The sequence below is a fragment of the Seriola aureovittata genome, chromosome 7 (assembly GCF_021018895.1).
Source record: "Seriola aureovittata isolate HTS-2021-v1 ecotype China chromosome 7, ASM2101889v1, whole genome shotgun sequence".
Taxonomy (NCBI): Eukaryota; Metazoa; Chordata; class Actinopteri; order Carangiformes; family Carangidae; genus Seriola; species Seriola aureovittata.
In genome coordinates, this window is record NC_079370.1 from 4,218,254 (window position 1) to 4,241,211 (window position 22,958).

At 44.5% G+C, this 22,958-nt stretch overlaps 2 protein-coding genes across 4 annotated transcripts in view; both read left to right on the top strand.

Moving 5' to 3' along the window:
* bbs9 (Bardet-Biedl syndrome 9) overlaps positions 1–12,734 on the top strand; it is a 163,996-nt gene extending 151,262 nt beyond the window's left edge. For both annotated transcript variants that reach the window (XM_056381493.1, XM_056381494.1), the window contains one exon: positions 9,829–12,734. In XM_056381493.1, coding sequence (XP_056237468.1) covers positions 9,829–10,187 — 359 coding nt within the window. In that variant the 3' untranslated portion in view covers positions 10,188–12,734. The remainder of the gene's footprint in view (positions 1–9,828) is intronic.
* A 7,756-nt stretch (positions 12,735–20,490) lies between these two features.
* Positions 20,491–22,958, top strand: part of bmper (BMP binding endothelial regulator) — a 30,542-nt gene continuing 28,074 nt past the window's right edge. The window contains exon 1 of one of the 2 annotated variants that reach the window (XM_056380536.1): positions 20,491–21,053. Coding sequence is in view for 1 of the 2 variants with exons in the window: in XM_056380535.1 (XP_056236510.1) it covers positions 22,603–22,708 (106 nt within the window). In the remaining variant the exon portion in view is untranslated. Of the gene's footprint in view, positions 21,054–21,753; positions 22,709–22,958 lie in introns of those variants that run through there. The other variant, XM_056380535.1, reaches the window with a different exon arrangement.

Below are 22,958 nucleotides of genomic sequence, written 5' to 3' on the forward strand. Positions count from 1 at the left end.
TCGTCCTCCCACTTTCTGTTAACGACACATCAGCTGTTTAGGACTCAGACCTGTGAGCTCCTGGTCACACGACGCACGACTTCTCCCACCACATCACTTTTTCTTTTTCTTTTTTTTCTGGGCAGCGGCTGAGCTCGAGTTTCATCCTCCCTCTGTGTTCACAGTGTGAACACGTGTGTGCCTGTGTGTGTGTGAGTGATGTTGGCAGACCATTTGTGGCTTGACCAGACTGAAAATCCAGTCGTCCCCATACACACACACACACACACACACACACACACACAGGTTATATTTTTAACAAAAGCATACTGGGCATATTTGGTGGGTGTGTGATGCAGAGGGATTTCTGTAAAACCAAGCAGAATAATGTTTGTCAGACTGTGTGTGTGTGTGTGTGTGTGTGTGTGTGTGTGTGTGTGTGTGTTGCTAAAACACTCTCCAGGGATGGACTGTTGTGTCTCAGAGCAGAAACGACAAACCGCAACAAACAAGCCAAGTAGACACACACATTAAATTTCTCATTCTGCAAAGTAGTACAGCAGTTCGTGTGTGTGTGTGTGTGTGTGTGTGTGTGTGTGTGTGTGTGTGTGTGTGTGTGTGTGTGTGTGTGTGTTCACTTGTGCAAAGTGTATATGTTTGTGTGCAGCGTTGTCATTGTGACTTTGTGTACAAAGAATATACAAAGTATTTTGACATATGGTATGTGTATAGTTTGTATTTGAGTTTGCATGTGCAAACGTGTGTGTGTGTGTGTGTGTGTGTGTGTGTGTGTGTGTGTGTGTGTGTGTGTGTGTGTGTGTGTGTGTGTGTGTAGATCGCCCAGTCTTGTAAATGTCCTCTCTGATGTGGCTGGCTGTATTTAGGCAGAGTGCAGTGAGGAAGTTGCCGGAGGCGTGCATGTGTGTATTTGTGTGTGTGTGTGTGTGTGTGTGTGGTGTGTGTGTGTGTGTGTGTGATGAAGAGATTTTATATCACCACCAGACCTGGAAAATTTGATGTCCTTTTGTATCAGGCCAAAACGCTGGTTCTTCCGACCGGCCACTGTATATTTTTCTGTACATTATCCGTGTGTGTGTGTGTGTGTGTGTGTGTGTGTGTGTGTGTGTGTGTGTGTGTGTGTGTGTGTGCGTGCGTGTGTGTGTGCGTGCGTGTGTGTGTGTTGGTTAGTAGCAGGGCGTAGCTGAGCAGAGAGAAAATATCTTGGCCGACCGCGGGAATGAACCCACCCACTATACCACACCCAGAGAGAGCGAGCGAGCAGTGGTCTCACTCAGCCTCTCTCTCTCTCTCTTTACATTTTTGTCTCTCTTTGCTTTTTCTCTCTTTTATTCTTATTTAAAAACATAAATCACCTTCTTCTTCTCTCCCTTTCTTATTTTATTCATACTGTATCTTCTTATTTTTTCCTTTTCCTCCTCTGTTTTCCACCTTTACCTCGTACTCTCCTCTCATTGGTCAGACTCTAACGAGGGTTGAGAGCGGGGTGAGAAACTGAGGATGATCATGATGTTCATGTTTCTTGACAATCTCTCCTTGAAGACATTCATGGTGTTCTATTTTCTTGTGTGCAGTGGTTGTGTGAGGAGTGAAAGAAGTTGTCACCTCCACACACACCTGGCCAGTCGATGTGTGACGCGTTTGTCTGATCGTCGGGTTTTTAGAAAGTCACAACGAATATAATCTCCAATTGTGATGCTCGGAAAGCCGTGGTGGTGGGAGGGGTTTCAGACGATCGATGATCTGACTAACACTTTGGCTGAGGGATAAAGACGCCTTATCTCGCCCTAAGGCCAGAGTGAAAGTCGGCTGCGACTGAACTGTGAAGAGAGGAGTTTCTCTCAGTTTATTATCTGTCAATCAGAGCCTCCAGTATTTGGGCGATTAGGTTGTAAAAGGTAATGTTTGCAAAAGTAAAGTAGTACCTCTACACATTTAATCTTCTTTTCATATCTCATGCTACTCACCTTGTGTTCAGGATGTATATATAGATTAAAAACATCCGTTATTCAGCGCTGAGTAATCTCACCTGAATCTTTGACTTTATTTAAACTTGAACTTGGGTTCAGTAAAAGGATTCAAAGGATTCGGATGTTGTAAACGGGTTCAGATCCTCTTCTCTCATTTCCTCTGTGTACGAGAAACGTTTCTGCAGTTGGCGAGGACGTTCCCCATCATCACTGTGAGACGCAGACTGCTGTAATGACCAGTGTGTGTAAGTGTGTGTACGTGCCCAAGTGCCCACTTGCACATAAATATCTGTTTTTCCTGCAAAGACAGTTTTTGTGTGTATGTGTGTGTGTGTGTGTGTGTGTGTGTGTGTGTGTGTGTGTGTGTAGTGCTCCATGGGTGGTGTAGCACAAGGTTCAATCTTACAATCATAGCTAAGCTGTCATTGGTCTGCAAACACACACACACACACACACACACACACACACACACACACACGAGGCAATGGGCAGGCCTGCTGTGCTTCAACAGCACATTCCATACCAAGAATAGTATTAAACACTGCCTGTCCAGCCACTGTCAAACTTTCTCTCTCTCTCTCCTCACACACTTTCCTTTTTCCTTTTGTGTCGTTAAACGTTATTAAATATAATTAGACGGTATTGTTATGAATTTGAAAGTGTTCTGAGGGTTTGTTTCGTTGTTGAACTCACTTTTTCCTCTGTCGTCTGTTCCTTCGTCAGTTAGCTGTTTCCCACATTTTGCAGAATGCCGTCCACCACCATCAGAGAGATGTTTGTGAGCTTGTTCTTTTTAGCCGCGTCTTCCTCCCAGTAAACGGAAAGTGACAGATGTTCAAATCTTTAAAAAAAAAAAAGAAGCCGCCGAAGACAACATCTGTATTCCTCACTCTGCCTGTAGCTGATGCTGACGCTGTGCGACACCCAACCCAGAAATTAAAGGGAAAATCTTCTTACATCAGTGATGCAGATGTTTCCATAGAGGTGCACTGCGTGATCGCACTTTGGCTACGTCCACACTGATGCGTTTCTCCATTTTAAAAAGGAGAATCACACGACCATTCACACACATTGATTGGACGTGTGTGTGCCAGGAAGCAGATTGTTCACTCTGCGGTTGCTTGGTTGCAGAAAATGCTTAAGCAAGGAACAGCAAAGACAGTTGTAGCGTTAAAATGCAGAATTTAACAGCTGCTAGCAAAGACAACAAGGTCGGCAGCACTCGTAACGCTCGTTATCCGTGTTGCTTTTGCCACTGGTGGTTGAGACCGACGAGACCCAATCATCTGCGTCTTCTTCTCCGCACGTCCGGACTAAAACACAACCCAGAGTTTTCAAACTAAAACGGATCAAGATAGAGGCTTGAAAACGCCGGAGTGGTTCAGACAGCAGATGTAAACGTAGCTCACGTGAAGTGCGTGTGTGTAGCCTTCGTCTTATGGTGACACGTGAGTGTGTGAGTCCAGTGTGTGTGTCTCGAGTTGTACCGTTTGTTTTGTGAGTTGAGTGATGATTCTTAGTATTTAACAATCAACTTTTGAGCCTTTTTCCGTCTGTTGTGTTTGTGTGTTTCCCACGCTGTTGACCACACAGCTTTGTTTTTAGACTTCACATAATACTGTTGTGTCCTGTGCGACCGCCTCGTCTGAACCACACAAACACAAACACACACAAAAAAACAGAGGCACAAATGATCTCAGTCGCCATACACACTCACAGATACACACTCCTAGACACACACCACACCACAGATCCAATCAGTCCTTCTTTGGCAGATTCCCTCTCTCTCTCTCTCTCTCGTCCTCTCTCGTCCTCACAAACACATTCACACACTCTCTGCAGAGTGGATTCTGTAAATCGGCAGGTTTCAGCTGCAGTCTCCTCCATGCCGATTGGTCGGGATGCGGGCAATCTGGGCGGCCGCCTCTATTTTGACTACGGCTGCCTGCAGATGAATGCAACGCCGCGATCTGCTGCTAACACGGGAATTCAGGCGGAACGTGGGCTTTGAACGCAGCACAGATAGCGTCGCTCACCTTATCTAATCAACACACTGACTTTTGTTGCTGTGGTTTTTATTTTTGTTCCACAAGGAACAAACAAGTGTTGCCCTCTAAACTCCAGTGGAAGATGAAGAGGCTGGGTAGGTTGAAAGAAGAGGTCAGAGCACTGTGGGAATGCTACAGGAGGATCTTTGTCTTAAGAGGATTATGTGAATATCTATTCATGTGTACGCACTGTGTATCCGTATTGGAGAACATATATAAAAACTTCTGAGGTTCATTGTAAGGGCAGCACAGAGATGTGTATCACACGTCAAAGTGACGCCACCTAATGTTTTTCATCTGACTCCACGCTCATCAACTCCACTGTCCTACTGCTCGGCATCACTGCCCATAAACTCTGCAGAAAATCAAGGGTTTCATCACATTCACACATCATGGCTGCTTTACCTGTCGGCTTTCATCCGCACCGCTCATCCCGTGCGCTGCAGGTGTCACATGATGCATGTTTAATGACGTAACACCACTGAACGCAGCGGATACGCAGATGCCTTAAACGCATCTTAAAAGGAAGAAAAGACATATGACATAACATTTCAAAATAGTCAGGTCAATAGATCAATCAATAAATACAGAGATATCAATAATTGATTGTCAGCTCTGCATTGAGCTGCCTTTTTAATTCATTTATCAAACTCATGTTTATCATCACATAAATCTATGAAGTTTAAAGGCACAAAAATCTCAAATTAAAACATGCAAAGCAGAGAGATTAAAAATATAAAGAACCTTTCATCTGTGAAACAACAGTGCTATAACCACCCGCCATTTTTTACATCAATAATTCAGTTTAACATCAGAAAATGTAAAATGAAAAATGTTGAAGCCCTCGTGAAAACAACAGCAGCACAGTAACTTCAAATCATGATGTTTCCAGGGACAGTCGGGCTTCGTGCTGTTTTCCAGCCCACTACAACCACGGAGCAGCTCCCTGCAGCAGCTGGGTGTTCACCGAGCGTTACTCATTCACTTTTCCTATCCACAGTTCACCATGGGATTTGAACTGGCAACCACAAACCCAAACCTGACTAATACGTATACACGAAGACTGATTCCATGACAAAAAAAAAGAGTAATCATACAGTTTGAGGTGAAGTTACCACAATGGACTAATAAACCATCTCTGTTCAAATTAAAATGTTCTAAGATGAATATGGAAACATGGAAAACTAAACTTCGGTTGAAGGAGACGCACAACCAAGTGCGTCAGTTGCAAAGAACCAGCTAACAAACCACACAAGGGGAATCGTGTCATTAGAGGCAGCCTCTGCATGAGCGGGGTGATTTCCCATATTTTTTTTTTTTTTGCTGAAAAGCATGTTCCCTGAAAATGAAACACCTCCTCAGTAATTTAGGGGAGCAATATTATAATAGGTTTATTCCCTAAAGGATCGTTCACCGGAGCAAATGATGTGCAATGTAAGGAACTACATTGCCCATGGTTTCCTGTCAGACTGATCCCATCCAGACACGGCTGTAGCAGATTCACATGGGATTGTAATGGCTGCGGACCGTGGTAAATCCTGATGAAAACCACCAGACGTTTCCAGGTAGCTCCCGTGTCCCATGTGAGAAGGGCTTAACGTCACTTCGTTCCCCGGCTGCTCGGAAGGACACGAAGCACCGGCCTCCGCTCTGTTTAGTCTACAGGCTTCCACTTTGTTAGTTTGTTGAGGTAGCAGACTGACGAGATGTGACCTGACCCCCTCTGGATTTCCATACAGGAGGGAAGCTGCCATCTTGTCTTACAACGTCAATGTTTATCAACCCTTTGCTACTGCTCCCCCGAGGTCCCGGCTCTCACGCGCTCTTTTATTTTCTGCTTGTGTAGTGAAAAAAAGAAAACCGAGGAGGAGACGAACGCTTCCCTGGGAGCTGGAAAATGGTTTTTGACGCACAAGTGCAAGGAAAGATTTCACAGATTCTGCTTTTATAAGAGTGTTATTCTACGCAGATCCAAGGTCTCACATGAGAATGTCCTGGATCATTCCCACCAGACCTCATGTTCACCATCACTTCCTTTTCATCGACTCTTTAGTAAGAACCTCCGCGCTTCGACGATAAAGTAAAACAAATACAACCTCTGAGAACTGAAGTGCTGACAGCATTAAAATCAAACATTAAAAGACGCAACAACAACATCATCGAAGTGATGACAAGTGATCGCATGAGAAAGACCGAGACCGAAACTCATACAATCAACATTTGAAGTATAGATAAAGTACTGTGACAATAATAAAAAATATATATATATATATATTGAATCAAATTAGAAGATGCATGTGGAGTCATCTTTACAGGAGCTGTCCATTTCAGCACCACAAGACTTCAACACAAGCAAAAACACAAAAAACTGCAACAGAAATTTTATTTCTCAGCGTAAAATATTTAAATGTGTTTAGAGCCGTATGAATATATATTTTTTAAAAAGCAGCTATCCAGTATCAGTTATACTCTGCTAGCAACAGGTAAATGCATCACATCTTTATCAGTTAATAGTATAATATAAATAATATAATAATACTGGAATTTAGCTTTTAAGAGCGAAAACCTTTATTTTTATATGTATTGTTATTAAAAAATAAATGAATAAATAAGTAAAACCTTTAAAAAGATTCCTCAATCTCAGAAAGTCTTGATCGGCCGTTGTATCAAAAACAGAGAAGTTAAAGGACGGGCTCAACAAAGTTACAAAAAAATAAATAAAAAATCGAATTTACCCATAAGGTGAATGATGAGTTTCATCCTGGAGAAATAAAATCAAAACCAATAATGAAGTGATTCTTAAATTGTGTCCCTTCAACATGCAATTAACAACCTGCAATTAAAGGTGCAGGAATCCTGTGAATGTTCCTGTCACTTCACCTTTAAAAAACAAGCAGGAGAGGTGAAGCCCGTTGACCTCTGACACACTTTCATCACCAGGCAGACTGCTGGAAACCTGTCGCCGACATTTAATTGCAACAATATCGCGCAAAGCTTTTATCTGCATAACATCACTCAGTGGAAACACAGACAAAAAATAAATAAAAAAATTGTTTCTATGTGGCAACAAAACTGTGATGGAAACACGACCAGTGACTGGAAAGTGTCCTGCTGCAGAGTTTTTAATCATCAAATAACATCACAAAACACACACAGACACAGACTCCTGCTATCTGTTAGTTCAGCTGCTGAGGGGTGATGTGCAGACAGAGGTGTGTGTGTATGTGTGTGTGTGTGTGTGTGTGTGTGTGTGTTTGTGTGTAGTGGTGACCAGACGGTTAACATCCAGTCAGGATTAGACTGTCGCTACAGGATTAAACTGCTCACATGCTTTAATATCATTTTCACAAACACACACATAACAGCACTGATTCACACATATTGTCACGACACACACACACACACACACACACACACACACACACACACACACACACACACACACACACACACACACACACACACACATGGGCCGGAGCTGAAGACACATATTAGGCCGGCATATGTGCATATCTTTAGATTTATAAACAGGCGCACGACTTCTTTCCCTCTACATCTTTATTGCTTCGATACTGACACACCCTCTCCCAGAATTCCTTTCATGTCTCGCTGTAAAAGCTCTGAGGTCACAGAGAGAAAGGGAGAGGCAACATTTGCATGTCATTTTTACACAAACAGTTTGCGGTCACCTGTTTGTGTGGTTTGTGTTCGCAAATTACTTGTTCGCACTTGTTCTGCATGTGCGCATTAATTAGAGTGTTTTGTGTTTGTGTTCATGTTTGTACCGATGTGTATGAGGTAGTGTGCTACTTTGAGTTATTTCCCCCTATGTCGGGTGGGCAGACAAGTCGCTGTGGGAGGGGAAATCACGAGCGGTTGGATGAGCCTCCTCAGTCAGTGTGTCGTAAACCGTCCGTTAGAGTGTGAAACTGTAGCTGCAGACTCTGATTTGAACCTGCTGATGTATAAACGTCCTCCATGTTTGTCTTCACTTTCCATCCCGTGCGAGCAGCCGTGGAAATAAAGGATGTGAAATGACATCCGTCGTCTAATTCTACTGGAACAGAAGGATGCAGTCCATCCGTCTCATACACAGTGGAACAGGGTTATCTATTATATCTGTTTCTATCATATGAGACCAGAAAAATTGAAGCTCACGCCGCGAGGTTCATCTGGCAAATTCTGTAAGATTGGGTGAACTTTTCTGAGAATTTTTACACAGTAAACTATATCTTACAATGTTTTATTTTCACCTTCCTCATGGATTCAAATGTTTCCCCTTCCTCAATCTTTCTTTTCAAATGTATTTGTTATTACCTCAGAACACATGTCCGATCCTCACTAACAGCAGTGCCGCAGATTCTTTTCTTATGCCGAATGAATTTGGTGACACCTGACAAATCAAACTTGAACAACTAATTGTAAATTCCCCTTGATTAGATGTTTAAATGTGTCTAAACTTCATTATAAAAAATTTCAGTTTCATTTCAGTGAGTTACATACTTCAGGACAGTTTATGGCAGCCGTCTGCCACACACACACACACACACACACACACACACACACACACACACACACAGAGTCTCTCTCTCTCTCCAAGCTCTAGACGATGAGTGGTCTGATTAGAGCTCCTCTCTGGAGTCTGTGAACACACACACACACACACACACTTTTTATGGAGCAGTCTGCAGTCTCCACATACTGTACATGCAAAGGCAGATACATGCAGAGACACACGCAGTCCCTTGGAGGCTGCTCTTGCACTTCAGTCTCCCCACACACACACACACACACACATGCACGCACACACATGCGCACACACGCTCAGTGAGATACCAGGCTGTAGTCTCCAGTCTCTAAACCCTCTCTGTTCTCATGGAGATAAGAAGTGCGTCTCATTGTTGGCAGACAACGGTCCCGTTATCATCTTATCAGAGAGCCAGTCCAATCTGGAGGAGGCGGGGCTGCAGAATGTGTGTTTGTATTTGGCAGGGGTGGGGGTGGGGAGGGGGGGGTACTTTGGTTAAGTGGGGGTTCTTTGTCATGCAACAGGTGCTGTTGTCGCTCAATTTGTCTGGATGCTTGAGACCTCTGAGAGCTGATCTGTGTTTGCATCGTACCATTAAAGGACAAAACAACTGACTGTGCAAACGTCACTTAGTCCTCACTCTCACTCATGATGAAGAGACACGTGACGACGCATCTGAAGACGGACTGTGTTTAAGGCAACCCGCTGCTTGTCAACGTCTTGACCACGACCCTCCAACCAGACCGCGGCTACGTCCGCACGAAGTCAGACAACAGAGCAACTGTGAAATAGTCTCATAAATACTAATTTATTCACCGATTAATACATTAATCTGCTTAATTAGAGGTTAATGACAGCAGCACTGACACGATCAGCCACACTGACAAAACTCACAATGAATTTAAAAACAAAGAACCACAAAGGAAATTAGAGGAGACACAACAACATCCCATTTTATTCCACCTGGACAGGTTTATGTCATTGTTTCACAAAAGCTTTGTTTTTCCTTTAAACATGGTGGATGGATCGGCTTTAATGTCACTTAGTGTGACTCTTAAAATAGCAGAACTAATAATATTTCTGTGTGTGTGTGTGTGTGTGTGTGTGTGTGTGTGTGTGTGTGTGTGTGTGTGTTTGTGTGTGTGTGTGTTGAGTACCAGCGTGAGTCTGACGTTTTTCGGACGTTATCAATACTTAAGTCGAAAGTCGAGTCTCAGCTGAAGCTGAGAATGACGTACTGTGTGATGTGTGTACTAATGGCCGTCCTCTCTCTTTCCACATTCAGACAAAGAGAAGAAAGAGGTGTCCAGGGAGTCGTCAGAGGCCGCCGTGAAGGAGGAGGCAGGAGACGCAGAGGAGCCGGTCAAGGTGGCGAAAAAGGAAAAGAAGGAGTCGTCCAAGGAGAAGAAGGAGTCAAAGAAGGATTCGAGCAAAGAGGCCAAAGAGCCCAAGGAGGAGACGAAGAAAGAGTCCAAGAAGGAGTCCTCCTCCTCCAAGGAGAAGAAGGAGTCATCGAAGGAGAAGAAGGACAAAGAAAAGGAAGGGAAGGAGTCCAGCAAGGAACTGGGGGACAAGAAAGTGTCCAAGAAATCTTCAGTAAAGGTCAAAGAGAAGAAGAAGGAGCCAGAGGCCGGAGAGGGCTGAAGGAATCAGTGCAATAAGCTCCAGTGGTACACACACACACACACACACTTACACACACACGCATAAACACAACACAAGATACATGTCCAGACCTCATACATATATACATACAGGGGCTCACACATATAAATATACATATGTGTGTATATACAGTGTACATGTAAACATATACAAGACCACAACACACATGTTCACATATGCAGTCTAAACATATATTTACATGTAAATACACTCAACGCCACATATCTCAGCAGCCAAGTCATTTCCTCCCGGACACATATTTACATCGCCTAGTAATAGCTGACCCTCACACACACACACACACACACACACACACACACACACACACACACACACACACACACACACACACACACACACACACTGCTGCTGCTGAACCACCACACCACATCCAGTAGTTTTGGTGTGTGTGCGCTGAGGGACTGTGGTGAGGTCTGAGCCCAGGGAGAGCGAGGACGAAGGCTAAATCCTCCTCCTCCACCTCCTCAGACATTTCGCTGACTCTCTGCTTCCTCCTTCCTCCTCCTCCTTCCTCCTCGTCTTCGTCGTCTGGCCTAAGCGGCAGTTGAACCCACAGCCCTGCGCCTCCCTAATCCCAGTCAGGCCCCAAACCACCCCCCCGCCCACGCTCTCCTCTGGATGTGATGTCAGACCCCGCCCTCTCACCCCCCTCGCATGGCACCGGGCCTCACCAGAGCCTCCCCCGCCTCGCCGCTAAGAATAAACCCGCCCGCCGCGTCCAGCCGCCCGGCTGCTTCCGGGTAAATCAAGGCCACATCCTCCAGCCACCTCCACCACCACCATCCCCTCTGACCTCCTCCAGCCAGATCTGTTGTTTAAATGTGGGACGTTCAAGGACACACAGCTGCTGATGGACATAAACGTGGTGCAGCGGGGTCGAACCTGAGACTGTTTGTGTTCGGTGGAAACCAACAGGGCGTTTCTGGAAAAAAAAAAAGCAGGGTGGCAATCAGGAGGAGAAGAACCTGCAGGCCCGTCTAACACCCGAGGCCTTTTCTGCCCATCTTCAGGAACACTATGAAGAAGAGGCTCCATGTTACGCACGTATTTATTTAGCAGCGTATTGAACCAGCTCCATACGATACGGTTTGATACGATATGTTACTGTAAGACGACCGTGACTAGTGCCAGAGGAAGAACAGAGTCTCAGCAGCAACACACACGTAGGTTTTTAGAATAACACGAAAAACGCACAAGGTTACTGAACGAATTCTTTCATTCACATCACAAAGAAAACTTTTTTTTTCCTGCTTTTGGTGGCTCGTGCAAACAAGTCGACGTGCACGTGTAGAGTCACATATCAAGCATTAAAAAAATGCAAATTGATAGCTTTAGATTTGTATTCTTCACAGTAAGGTTTCGAAGAAAGTATAGGATATCGTGTCAACACTATTATCTGTGAGATGCAGCCCTAGATTTGAGATTTCTGTTTCAGATTTTGTCTGTGGTGCTCAGAGCTTTCAAAAATTACATTTATAAAAAGTTCAACAAGCAACGTGTCCACCCTGTAAACGGGTTTGTCAGCGACTGTTTCCTCGGTAGAAAGTAGTTCCAATGAAAACTGTTTGTTCTGTGGATCATCTAGTTTAAGAGTTCAAACTGTTGAATGAAACTAAACTTTCCTTGGGGTGAACCAACAGTTACATCTTAGTTTATACACAGAGGGTGAAAAAGACTTTATTAGTGAAGTTTAAAATGAAACAGGGGAATAGAGAAGATGACAGAGGAAAGCTGTGAGAGAAGTTTTTCTTCTCCACTGATCAACAAGGAAAACAAATGTGGAGCCGAGGTTTTACAAACCGAATCCTGTTGATATTGGAGATACTGATTTACAAACTTACAACTCACTAAAATGTAAGACATTGGACACACACACACACACACACACACACACACACACACACACACACACACCAGTTTAGGAGCTTTGAGCTTTGTTTCTGCCAGACTTTAAGACTTCAGCCATAGACGCTGTGGCAGCTCAACCAAAACAATCCCAGCAGCTACACGTCTGCTCCATGTCCATGTGTTCAGCTTCGACGCTTCTGTCCACCGGGAAGCTTTTCATCAGGCGCAGGTCACGGCTTCTGTTGACCTTTAACCCTGATCCAGTTCGGCTGTGTCCCTTTTATTTTTTCAGTGTTTTTAGATTTTAAATAATTTAGCACAGGTGAAAACCGATGAGCTCGAACGAGCATCGGTTCGTCCTTTACAGAGGTTCCCGCTGGACACGAGGCACTTCCTGTGTGCTGTGTCGCAACACCTTGAATGTTTGTAATACAGAGTAGGTTTTGTACTGTTGTGTTAGCCGTGCAGATGTACCAGGCTCCTGTTGGGAGTCTGCTTTTATAGCCACAACTCCCTCTGCACTTCAATGAACTGTGTCGTTTGTGCAGCCTGAAGAAGACCCCCCACCCCCACCCCACAACCGAGGAGTCTGAGAATGAAATAAACGATATTTATGAAATATTTAGTAATAAAAGTTAATCTACTGAGGTAATCAAAGCCTTCAGTCAGTGCTCTGTTTTCATTCCGTTGTTTCCTTGTTTGTTGTTGTTCTGCTTCACAGGATGGTAATGATGAGGTCGAGGTAATGTCACTCTCACCTGCTTCATTCTCTGGTGTGATTATTATTCAAACAGCTACAGGACAAATAACCTGCTGCTTTTTTACTCCTCTTGCTCCCTCCAGACCGAAAGATACTCCACAGTTAATATTTCCCTCAGAGCTCTGCGCCGCGTCGACTTCCTCCTGCACTGACGCTGAAGCTGTAAGTAAATCATTACTGTGACAGACACTGAGTTCCCTCCATCGCCAGAGGTCAGACATTCACAGTTCAGCCCATTCTTATTGAAAATAATAACGTGGCACTCACCGGGTTTGTTGGTGAGAAGTCAGTCGATGGGACGCGATGAAAACAAACAAGTTTAGCCCCAAATTAACTTACAAAGCCAAACAGTAAATTATTACCACATCGGCCCTTTGTAATCATCCATCTCAGGTGTGTTCACTCTCAGTTTTACCTTTAGATAGTCCGGATGAACTGTTGGCGTTTTTATGTCTGGTCGTCATGTTTCTAAACCCATCTGACTACTTTTTAGCGACGTCACCTGGAGCCATTTCCTCAGAGTCTGAGTTAATATTTCCTTAAGTTGCACAAAACTCCCTTAAGTTTAATCTTTAAGTTTTTCATCCTTATCTTAATCTTATAATTGAGGAATCAAGTCAATGAAGTCAGTTAAACCGTTGCACATAAGACCTTAGCGACAAAATATAAAGGTACGTTTGACTCACACGTCTTAACTGCAACATGGTGCGTTTATGGGCTGTGCCGCGACCAGGAGACACCCTCAATGACGCAGTAGAATTTAATCACTAAAATCTCTGTCACTACTTTTCTCCTTAACTAAGGAAACCTTTGAAGAGATTCTGTGCAACTCCATTAAGAAACTCCCTAAAGTGGCATTCTTAAGTAGGAAACTTAAGGTGTTTTGTGGTTTCTAGTAATCCATGGTTGCTGGTGATGAGAGGAAAGATGGCGGCGCAGGTGCATCACTTCCCGAGCTTTACGTTGCATAAAAGCCTTGTTGAGTTTCCGTCTTTGAACTCGAACTTAAAGGACCTTTTTCCCCCAGTAGCTAAAAAAAAAAAAAGTTGGATTTTCCAACTCTCCATCATCTCTCAAATGCAGCACGACATTACAACATCACATTTCTCCGTTTCCCCCCGGGCGGTTGCGGACGAAGTGTAGAAACCGAGCTAACACTTGTCATGTCACTGAACAGGACTCGGTGTGACAGCGTTTGAAGTGATTGTTTTTGTTTTATTCTCGTCTTTTCTCTTGGGCTCTGGAGACAAAGCTCTCTCTCTCTCTCTGTCTCTCTCTCTCTCTGTCTGTCTGTCTCTCTCTGTCTGTCTCTCTCTGTCTGTCTCTCTGTCTCTCTCTCTCTCCTGCAGATTGAGCTGCTGCTGTTTCATTTGGCAGCAGCTTCCACTCTGTGTACATTTAGCAGCGCCGCAGATAGAGTTTCACAACCGCAAAGACACTCTTCTTTCTCAATTTCTCTGTTTGTCCGTCACTCAAATGTTTTCATTTCACTCGTTCAGCCTCTGTCTGTTTTTTTTATCTCCTCCTCTCTACCTCCCTGCCTCAAACTCTCCCTCCTCAGGTCGACTTATTCCCGTCTGTGTCATGAAACCTCAAACCTTCTCACCTTCCTCTACCTTCTCTCTCCATCACTCACTCGTTATCAGTTTCTTTTTCTCTCTCTCTCTCTCTGTTTCTTTATTTAACTCAGTTCAAATCTCCATTTCCTCTTCCGCTAACTCCTCCTTATTCTTTCCTTTATCTTCTTCATCAGCTCCTTTGACTTTCACCTTTTGCTTCCTTTCTCCTCTTTCCCACCACTCCATCCCTCCATCTATCAACTCTCACAAAATTACCAGCCTCTCTTTGTTGTTTTCTTTCCTATTTCAGTAACCCCCTTATCCACCCACACGATCTTTTCCTGGAAGTCTTGAACTGAGCTTTTTTTTTTCTGGATCTCAGGAACTTTACCTCCTTTGTCCAGCAAACCGACGTTACGTCTCTGGGTCCAGGGGCCACAAGCAGTTTAAGATATTTTGAATTTTTGGAATAATTGTTGGGGGAAAATAAACATCTCTGATTGGTCAAACCCAAGTTTAGTGCGTTGCACAATCATCATGTGGATACCAGCGATGGGAAATGCTCTTACACAGTTGACTCAGTCATAGAAATAGAATTGAAATGTCCTTCAGGAGGTTTAGTGGTGTTGTCATCCCCAACCATTAACTAACTATCAAATCAGTTAACTAGTCATGGTTAGTTCTACTCAACCTGAAAACAGCTGTTTGATGTATAATCTGAGCCTCTGGATGAGCTACAAGTACAAACTACAAATCTTTAACAGAAAGCTTTTTAGGGCCATTGAGTTTGAAAGATTTCTGCAATTAAGAAAGAGTTGCACTGTGGGTAAATGTAGGATCCATTTGTTTTTTTGTTTTTCAAAATAAAGATGGCCTGCTGCGTAGAATAAAACCAGTAAAGTAGAGCCAGAAAGTATCAATTAAATTACGAACGTCTCATCCGTCTGAATGATTTTAAACTGTCCATTTTTTCTGGGATTGTTTCTGATGCTGTTTGTTGTGCGGTTGAGGTTATAAACAGGAAGCTAAACAATAAAGGAAATGTGTCTGCTGCTAGAAGAAGCTGTGCTTGTGAAAGCCGGTTGGCCAACGGACATTTGAACCACAACAGAGACGAATCACAGCCACAGACAGAAGCGTCTGGACATCCAGGGTCATTTCTCTCCCATCATCCATCATTGTTTTCTCTTTCTTCTCCGTCTCGCTGCTTTTCTCTTTCTTCTTTGTGTTTTATATTTTTGTGTCTGAGCACTTTTCCAGATTTTTTTGCTCTTTACTAACGTCTTCCATCTTTCACGCCTGGGTCCAGTAAAGCCGCTCTGATGTGAGGAACCACCCAGCCGTTAAAAAGCATCAAACAAACAATACCAAACAATGAAAGTGTAACCGGGCCGCAGCAGCCGTTTGGACGCAGTGTAATAAAAGCAGAGTTTGGATTTAGACGCCGAGGAGCAGCCGGCTCTGTGTGGGTTTTATTTTGGAGCTTATTTCTGTCTCTCGGGGTTTAAGGCGTAAACAAACTGGATTAGATAATTGCCGCATCATTTTACCCGCTTGCACATTTGTAGCGTCAGCAACGTTTCACCTCCGCCACAGGGAACTTAAGTGGCTCGGATTTCTTTTCTGTGTGAACAATACTGATCCTATGTTTTGATCCCAGGGGAAAATTACCAGAAATTATATTTTGTTTCCATGGTAATGCAGCTTTGCCTAAGTGATGTTGCTTTGTGGATCTTTTTAGATCATATTTTCTTCTCCTCTGGTAACTTTCATATTTATGCATCTGTTCTTTGAGGAATGTGGCAGGTCATATTTTGACCTTTAATTGGGAAATTTACCACAACATACAACAAAAAATACAAATACAAATAAAACTCCTCATATCATCATATTTTCTGTTCCTTCTTCTACGGTTTGCTTAATATTGTATTAAAACATTTGGAAACACTTGCCTTCGTTAACCCGGTCTGCTGGTGCCAGAAGGTTTGTCAAATTCATCTTTTGAATAAACTCTGTGACCTTCTGCTTTGTTATCAACCACGCTCACGTGCTCTCCAGCTTCAGTTACTCTTCATTGAATCACATTATCTAAAAAAAAACCTGAGAACAAAACGTCAGCAGGTGAGTGAAAGTTCAGAGAAACAGAAACTGGGAGATCAACTGTGACTGACTGAATGTTAAATGGCTGCATTTGTGAGGCACTTTTGTCCGAAGCATTTTACAGCTTGCCTTTAGCGTCAGGAGCAGTCTGGGGTTTAAATGTCTTGCCCAAGAGCACTTCAAACTGGGCAGGAGGTGCCAGGGTTCAAACCCCCTGACCCTGCGAGTAAGAGACGACCAGCTGCTTCACACGACTCACCTGCTTCAATTAACTAGTTGTAGCAGCTAGTACCTAGCAGTGGTAGCCTAGCGTTAGCTCAGCGGCTAGCCCAGGGAGCGGTTGCCTCTAGTGTCACCTGTTGCAAAAAAGACGCTTTGATGAGAGGCTGCACCACTCTCTGGTACGATCAGGCCTCGTCACAGGTGAGAGTCATCAGTCATCACAGGTGTCTGAAACCCTCCAGTATATCTGCACACTGGTTACACTGGTGTGACAGCGCTGCAGCCGAATTATCTGTGGAAGGTCAGTGTGGTTCCCTCCAGTTCTGAAGACACCTTAAAGCAGGTGAGTTTGATTTTCCTCCTGAAACATATTTTCTCTTTGACCTTTAAAAACTGTGTTTCTGCTGTAGGAGGAGGAGGAGGAGGAGGAAGAAGAAGAGGAGGATCTCTGGTGTGTGTGTTCATGTTCTGGTCCGGAGCAGCAGGTAAGAAGCTGAAAACTGAACTCTGCTTCAAACATGGAGGGAAAATTCTCTCCACAACTTCAATCTGACTGTTTTCTCTTTGTCGTCTCTTGATCGGAAGATTAACAAATTCGATCACGTGCTGAGTGAGTTTCATGACCCTTCTTCCCTCCTGAAACACGGACCTCCTGCAGATTCGTGGCTTCTGACCGACAGCGGCGATACACAGATTAAACTCGTAGTCTGACTTCCCTGTGAGAGGCTTGTAAAAGAAAACCAGGAGAGTGATAGATCCCAGACCTCCCACAGCAGCTCTCGAACACAACACAACACTTCTCCCCTGAAAACACTCCTGAACCACTCACCGGTCAAACCCGGAGCTTCACTCATTTACACTCTTTACTCGTGTTTCCAGGGAGTTTCGTCTGTTGTGGAAAAAGTGCAGAAAATAGTTCATTAAAAAGCTCCATAAAGCTCTGAAATATCTGCACTTTATGTGCTTACAAGGATGTAAAATGTAAAACAATTACATGACACAGTTTGTGTTTTTATTGAGTAGTTCCACCCACTGCTGCTGCTGCTGCTGCTGCTGCTGCTGCTGCTGCTGCTGCTGCTCCCCCCGACTGATTCAGGACTTCAGTCTGTCCAGGAACTGCAGGACGTGAAGCGTCATCACACTGACAGAGACGCTCATCAGTGATAACAGATCTAATAGATACTGAAAACTCTTATGTAGCTTTTCGACCGTGTCTTTGAGGTGTCAGTGTGTTAGACAATAACAGCAGGTAGAAAACATGCAGCTTCTGTAATGTGATGTATTTCAGGAGGGGCACACAGGACAGTGATGGATGTCTTTGTCCCGCAAGCAGCAAAAGATCTGTGAAGCTGTAACTCAGGTAGCTTCTCGTGTGAAATCAGGTTTTTGTTGTTTTTGTTGTACTGGCTCGGGATCAGTCGTCTCAGACTGTCGGGAGCTGCGCTGTTTGATCTGACAGTCACTCTGTCAAACCGCCTCCTCTCTCTCGAGCTGAATGATGCCGCTGAGCTGTGACAACATCAGCCGAGGCATAAGTTCATATCTGACACAAGTTAAATGTCAACAGGAAGAGAAAAGAGGCATTTTGTTATAAAAAAATGAGTCAGAAAACGTACGGGGACTTTTTTAAAGGTTCCTCCACTTCGAACACAGGAAGGTTCCTGAGTTCTTAAAAAGGTTCCTCAGTTCCTGGAAATGTTCTTTTGGTGGAAACAGCATTACTGTTGGTGTGGCTTGACTCAGACAGCTGGGTCTAACCTCTCCCTCCCTCCCTCCTCCTCCAACCCCCCCCCCCCCCACAGCCTCTCAGAGCCAGACCTGCCGGCTGCAGGGGGCTTTAACCCCGGGGCCACCCGGGGCCACGCCTACCGTCTGCTGCCAGCCTGAGGACAGGAAGAACCTCTGAGAACCTCTGAGAACCTCATCCAGTCCAGGTTGGTGCCGCAGCAGCAGCTGCCTCCATCACACAGAGGAGAAAACTCACCTCCAGTAGTTTCAACATTTCAACAGCCTCCTCTCAAAGGAATCAGCTGTTTTCTCTCCTGACATTTGTTTTTGAGGTTCACGTGTGGAGAAAATGTGACGTCTGAGGACATGAGTCATTCTTAGAAATGATCCTTGTTAGACAAAAATATCAGCTGTGACAGTTTGAGTGATGCTTCAATGCATCTTTAAGCCACTTCTCAGCCAGGTGGACTGTAGCTCCTCCTTTGCTCCTTTTGTTTTTCACTCTTCACTCTTTCTTTTGTGTTCATGAGAAAATTACAAAATCACAAAAATCCTGGTGTTTACGTTTGTATCATTTGTCTTTTTCTACTGAACATTGCTCAACTGAATGCTTTCAGTTCCTCCTCCTCCTTCATCACAGTCATTTTTGATGTCAACACGATCATCTGGGATTTAGTTGCATCTTAGCTGCTCTCTTTCTCATTCCTGCAGGCTTTTTCAAAACCTGAGATGATCCTTCTTTTCTTTTCTTTCTTAACCACAGTGAAAGAACGCCTTTTCTTAATTTCCTAACTTTTTTTCCAGATATGAGTCACTGTCTTCATCGTGTTTGTCGCTGTACATCCAGACGTCCATCCCGATGATCGTCTGCTTCACTCACTCTTTAAACAACAACTGACAGACTTACGTCCTGTTTTCCTCACACAGGTGTGTCAGAGACGAGCTCAGTATCTTGTTTTTCATTCAAGATATTTATTTAGTACATCAAGCAACATTTCCTCTTTACGTTTCCTTCCTAGATGCAACGATGTCTGTTTCCACTCTCGAAGCATTTCAGGATTAGAGTGTTAAAGATTAACTCAGACTTGAATCTTCATCAGGTGATTTTTCCTTCCCTCTTGATAAAAATCACTGACTGAAATGTTTAATGATGTTTTTGCATTTGATAATCATCCAGCATCCATACAAGTGTTTGATTTAACATTTATTTTAATGGTACAAACAAAGTCAACAAAGCTTTTTTTAGTCAAGTGGACAGATCAGTGTGAGCAGACGAGTGTGTCAGGGCCGGACTGTGTGTGTGTGTGTGTGTGTGTGTGTGTGTGTACAGTCAGACCAGATAACCCCCTACCCTCCCCCCTCCTCTCTCTGTTGCCATCTAGTGGCTAATATTACTGAACTTCAACCTCTCTCACTCTGACACACTCCTCACCTCTAACACTCAAACATTTTATTTCAAAAATCATCAGTGTTTTTCTCTCTCACACTTTATGTTGTTGGTTTTTTTTCTTTCTGACACACACACACTTCCTCTTTGAGCACACACTCTTCTTTGAACACACACTCTCTCTTTGATGCTGTCTGTTCCTTTGAAACACACACACACACACACTCCTTTTCTAACACTTTTCTTAAACACTCTCTTGTTGTCCTCCTCTCTGCACTCTCTGATACTTTTCTGTTTTAACTCTCTTCCTCCTTTTTCTGTCTCACACACACACACACACACACACACACACACACACACACCTGGGCCGTCCCTGGCTGGTGTGTGTTTCCAGCATGCAGCAGCAAAGATCGAGCGGCGGCTGAAGCTCAGTTAAAAGCTGCTGGGTGGGTCCTAATTATTTCTTTGAAGACTCGCTTTTCCTCCCTGTCTGAGCTTCTGACGAACTTCACTTTAAAGAGGCCAGACACACACACACAAACACACACACACACACACACATATACACACTCACACACACACACACACACACACACACACACACACACACACACACACTGTCATGCAACCCGCCTCATCTGTCACATAAGAATTTAATGTCGACTCCAGGCTGCAGATTTATTGCAACACAATGCTAAAATGTAGAAGAGTTTGTTCGCCGCAGACAGACGCACGTTACGACCACGACAGTGACGTCAGCGTCGGTCCGCATCGGGAGAATCACACGACAAGAGGTTTTAATTTAGATGTGAGATACAAACTGTCATTAGAGATGAAGAAACAATGACAACAGACTCTTCCTCAGCTCACTGCGGAGCCTGTCAGGGCCACATCAGTGTCCCACGAGGGTCCCCCAGACCCCGGCTCTGATACCACTGACCTTTGACCCTCTCAAGAGCCACAAACTTCACTTTGACAACAACAAGGAGTCATTGACGATGATTGAAAACAAGGCATGAATATTTAAATCAAGAATCAATATGTGGCCACAAGTATGTGGACACCCGAACCTGCTCTAACAGTGTCCACTCTCTTCTGGTTTCAGGTTTCCCATCAGACTTTCTAACCTGCTGCAGCGACTCAGCCACAGGAGCATCAGCGAGGTCCAACACTGATGTCAGGTGATCCAGTTCAACCCAACGGCGCCGGACGGGACTGAGGTCAGAAAGCCTTTCTTTTTCTTTAGCTGGCTTTGACACGGTCACGTTCACACAGGAAAGGAACAAACACAAACTGTTGATTTAAAGTCAGAAAAACTGACGTCTAAAATATCATGAACAACAGCCACAGACTGAAAGACTGGTGTCCACAAACCTCTGGCCATGTAGTGTAAACAGAGTCTGTTTTAAAAAGACATGAGAAAAAGTTGTAATGAAACAATTAATTCTTTTCAATTTTCTTTTCAATTAATGAATTCCTGCAGTGAAAAACTTCAGGTGTGAATCTGGGAGTATTTTAGTAGGAAGTTAACTTCTTGTTTCTTCCTTGACACAAATGTTGCACTTGACCTCAGTCCTCCTGCTTCCTCTTCCTCATTCCTCTTCTTCTTCTTCTTCCTCTAAAACACTTAAATTTACTGGTGACATGAAGCACATGTAGCTCCCCTGGCTTGTTGGTAATGAAACTAGATCCCAAAGAAGGAGGTTGGTCTCTCTCTCTCTCTCTCTCTCTCTCTCTCTCTCTCTCTCTCTCTCTCTCTCTCTCCTCTCTCTCTCTCTCTCTCTCTCATGCACACACACACACACACACACACACACACACACACAGCTTTACAGTACACAGAGGTTCAGTAGCAGAGAGACTGTGATTATTAAAATCTTACAATAAGAAAAGGAGTTCTGCAGGGTTTGGGGTCTAGAGGAGGAGGAGGAGGAAGAGGACTGAGAGATGTCTGCAGGAAAGGACCAGAGAGGGTCTGTGGAGGAGGTTTCGCAAAGGTCTGGAGGCAGGAGGAGGTCCCGGGTTTCACAGAGGAGGCAGGACTTTCTGGCTCTGTGGTGCGCTCCGACACCAGAGGTCCGCTTTAATACCAGAGGAGGAGGAGGAGAGGAGGAGGAGGAGGAGGAGAGGCAGGTCGACTCTTTACACTGCTGCGAGAGAGAGAGAGAGAGAGAGAGCGAGAGAGAGAGAGCGCAGTCCACTCCTCCGTCCCGGACAGTCGCATCGAGCATCCATGTGCCAAACGGACTTGTGGATTCGGAGCGCAGACTGAGAGGAGTCTAGTCCTGGAGCGGGTTCACTCACTGATCAGATCCGCTCTCTTCTCCAGCTCGTATAAATCAGCACGTGCGAGTTTATCTGAGCTCAGATCAGCTCGGACTCTTCGGTCTGGACTTGCCGGGCTGCTTCCCCCTTGGGATTCTCACATCTGCGGGATTTGGGACTGTTTCTTTCCTCATGCATGTTTTCCATTAGTTTACGGACTCCTGTTGTCCGCGCACGACATGCGCACCCCCGCTCTGTGCTGCCTGCCGGCGCGTCTTTGTCATTTTAATGTCGCTGAAAGCGTCTGCTTCAGTGTCACTTTGCATTTCAGCGCAAACTGACAAACTGTCCCGGCTGGAATAAAGAAGAGAGTCTGCGGGAGAGACGTGGGACGTGGATCTGTTTCACTTCATCTCTGGATTGATTTTTTTATTTTTATTTTTTCTTTATTTATTCCGCAAAAAAACTTTTTGAATCGTTTTTTTTCCTGGAGCAAACTCGAGGATGTTGCTCCGCTGCTGGAACCCTCCCTCCTGGTCCACCTGTAGGTTTTTCTTCTGCTTTCTGCTGCTGCTCCAAACGCCCCGGTCCTCCTCTCCGCTGATCACAGGTGAGATTAAAGGGATCGTGTGGCTCCGTAATAACACATCACAGCAGCCACCGTGCGTAAAAATCTACCCAAACCCCTCCACGGTCATTCAGTCTCCGCGCACCCAAATCAAAGTCACCTGAGTCTCTGAGCTCCAGTAATGTGCTGGTCAGCTACAGGGTTCATGAACCCTGCGACTCAGCCTCCAGTGAAGTGCACGATCACCAGGACACAAACTCAACAGTGTGCGGATAAAAGCACTCATGCCTTT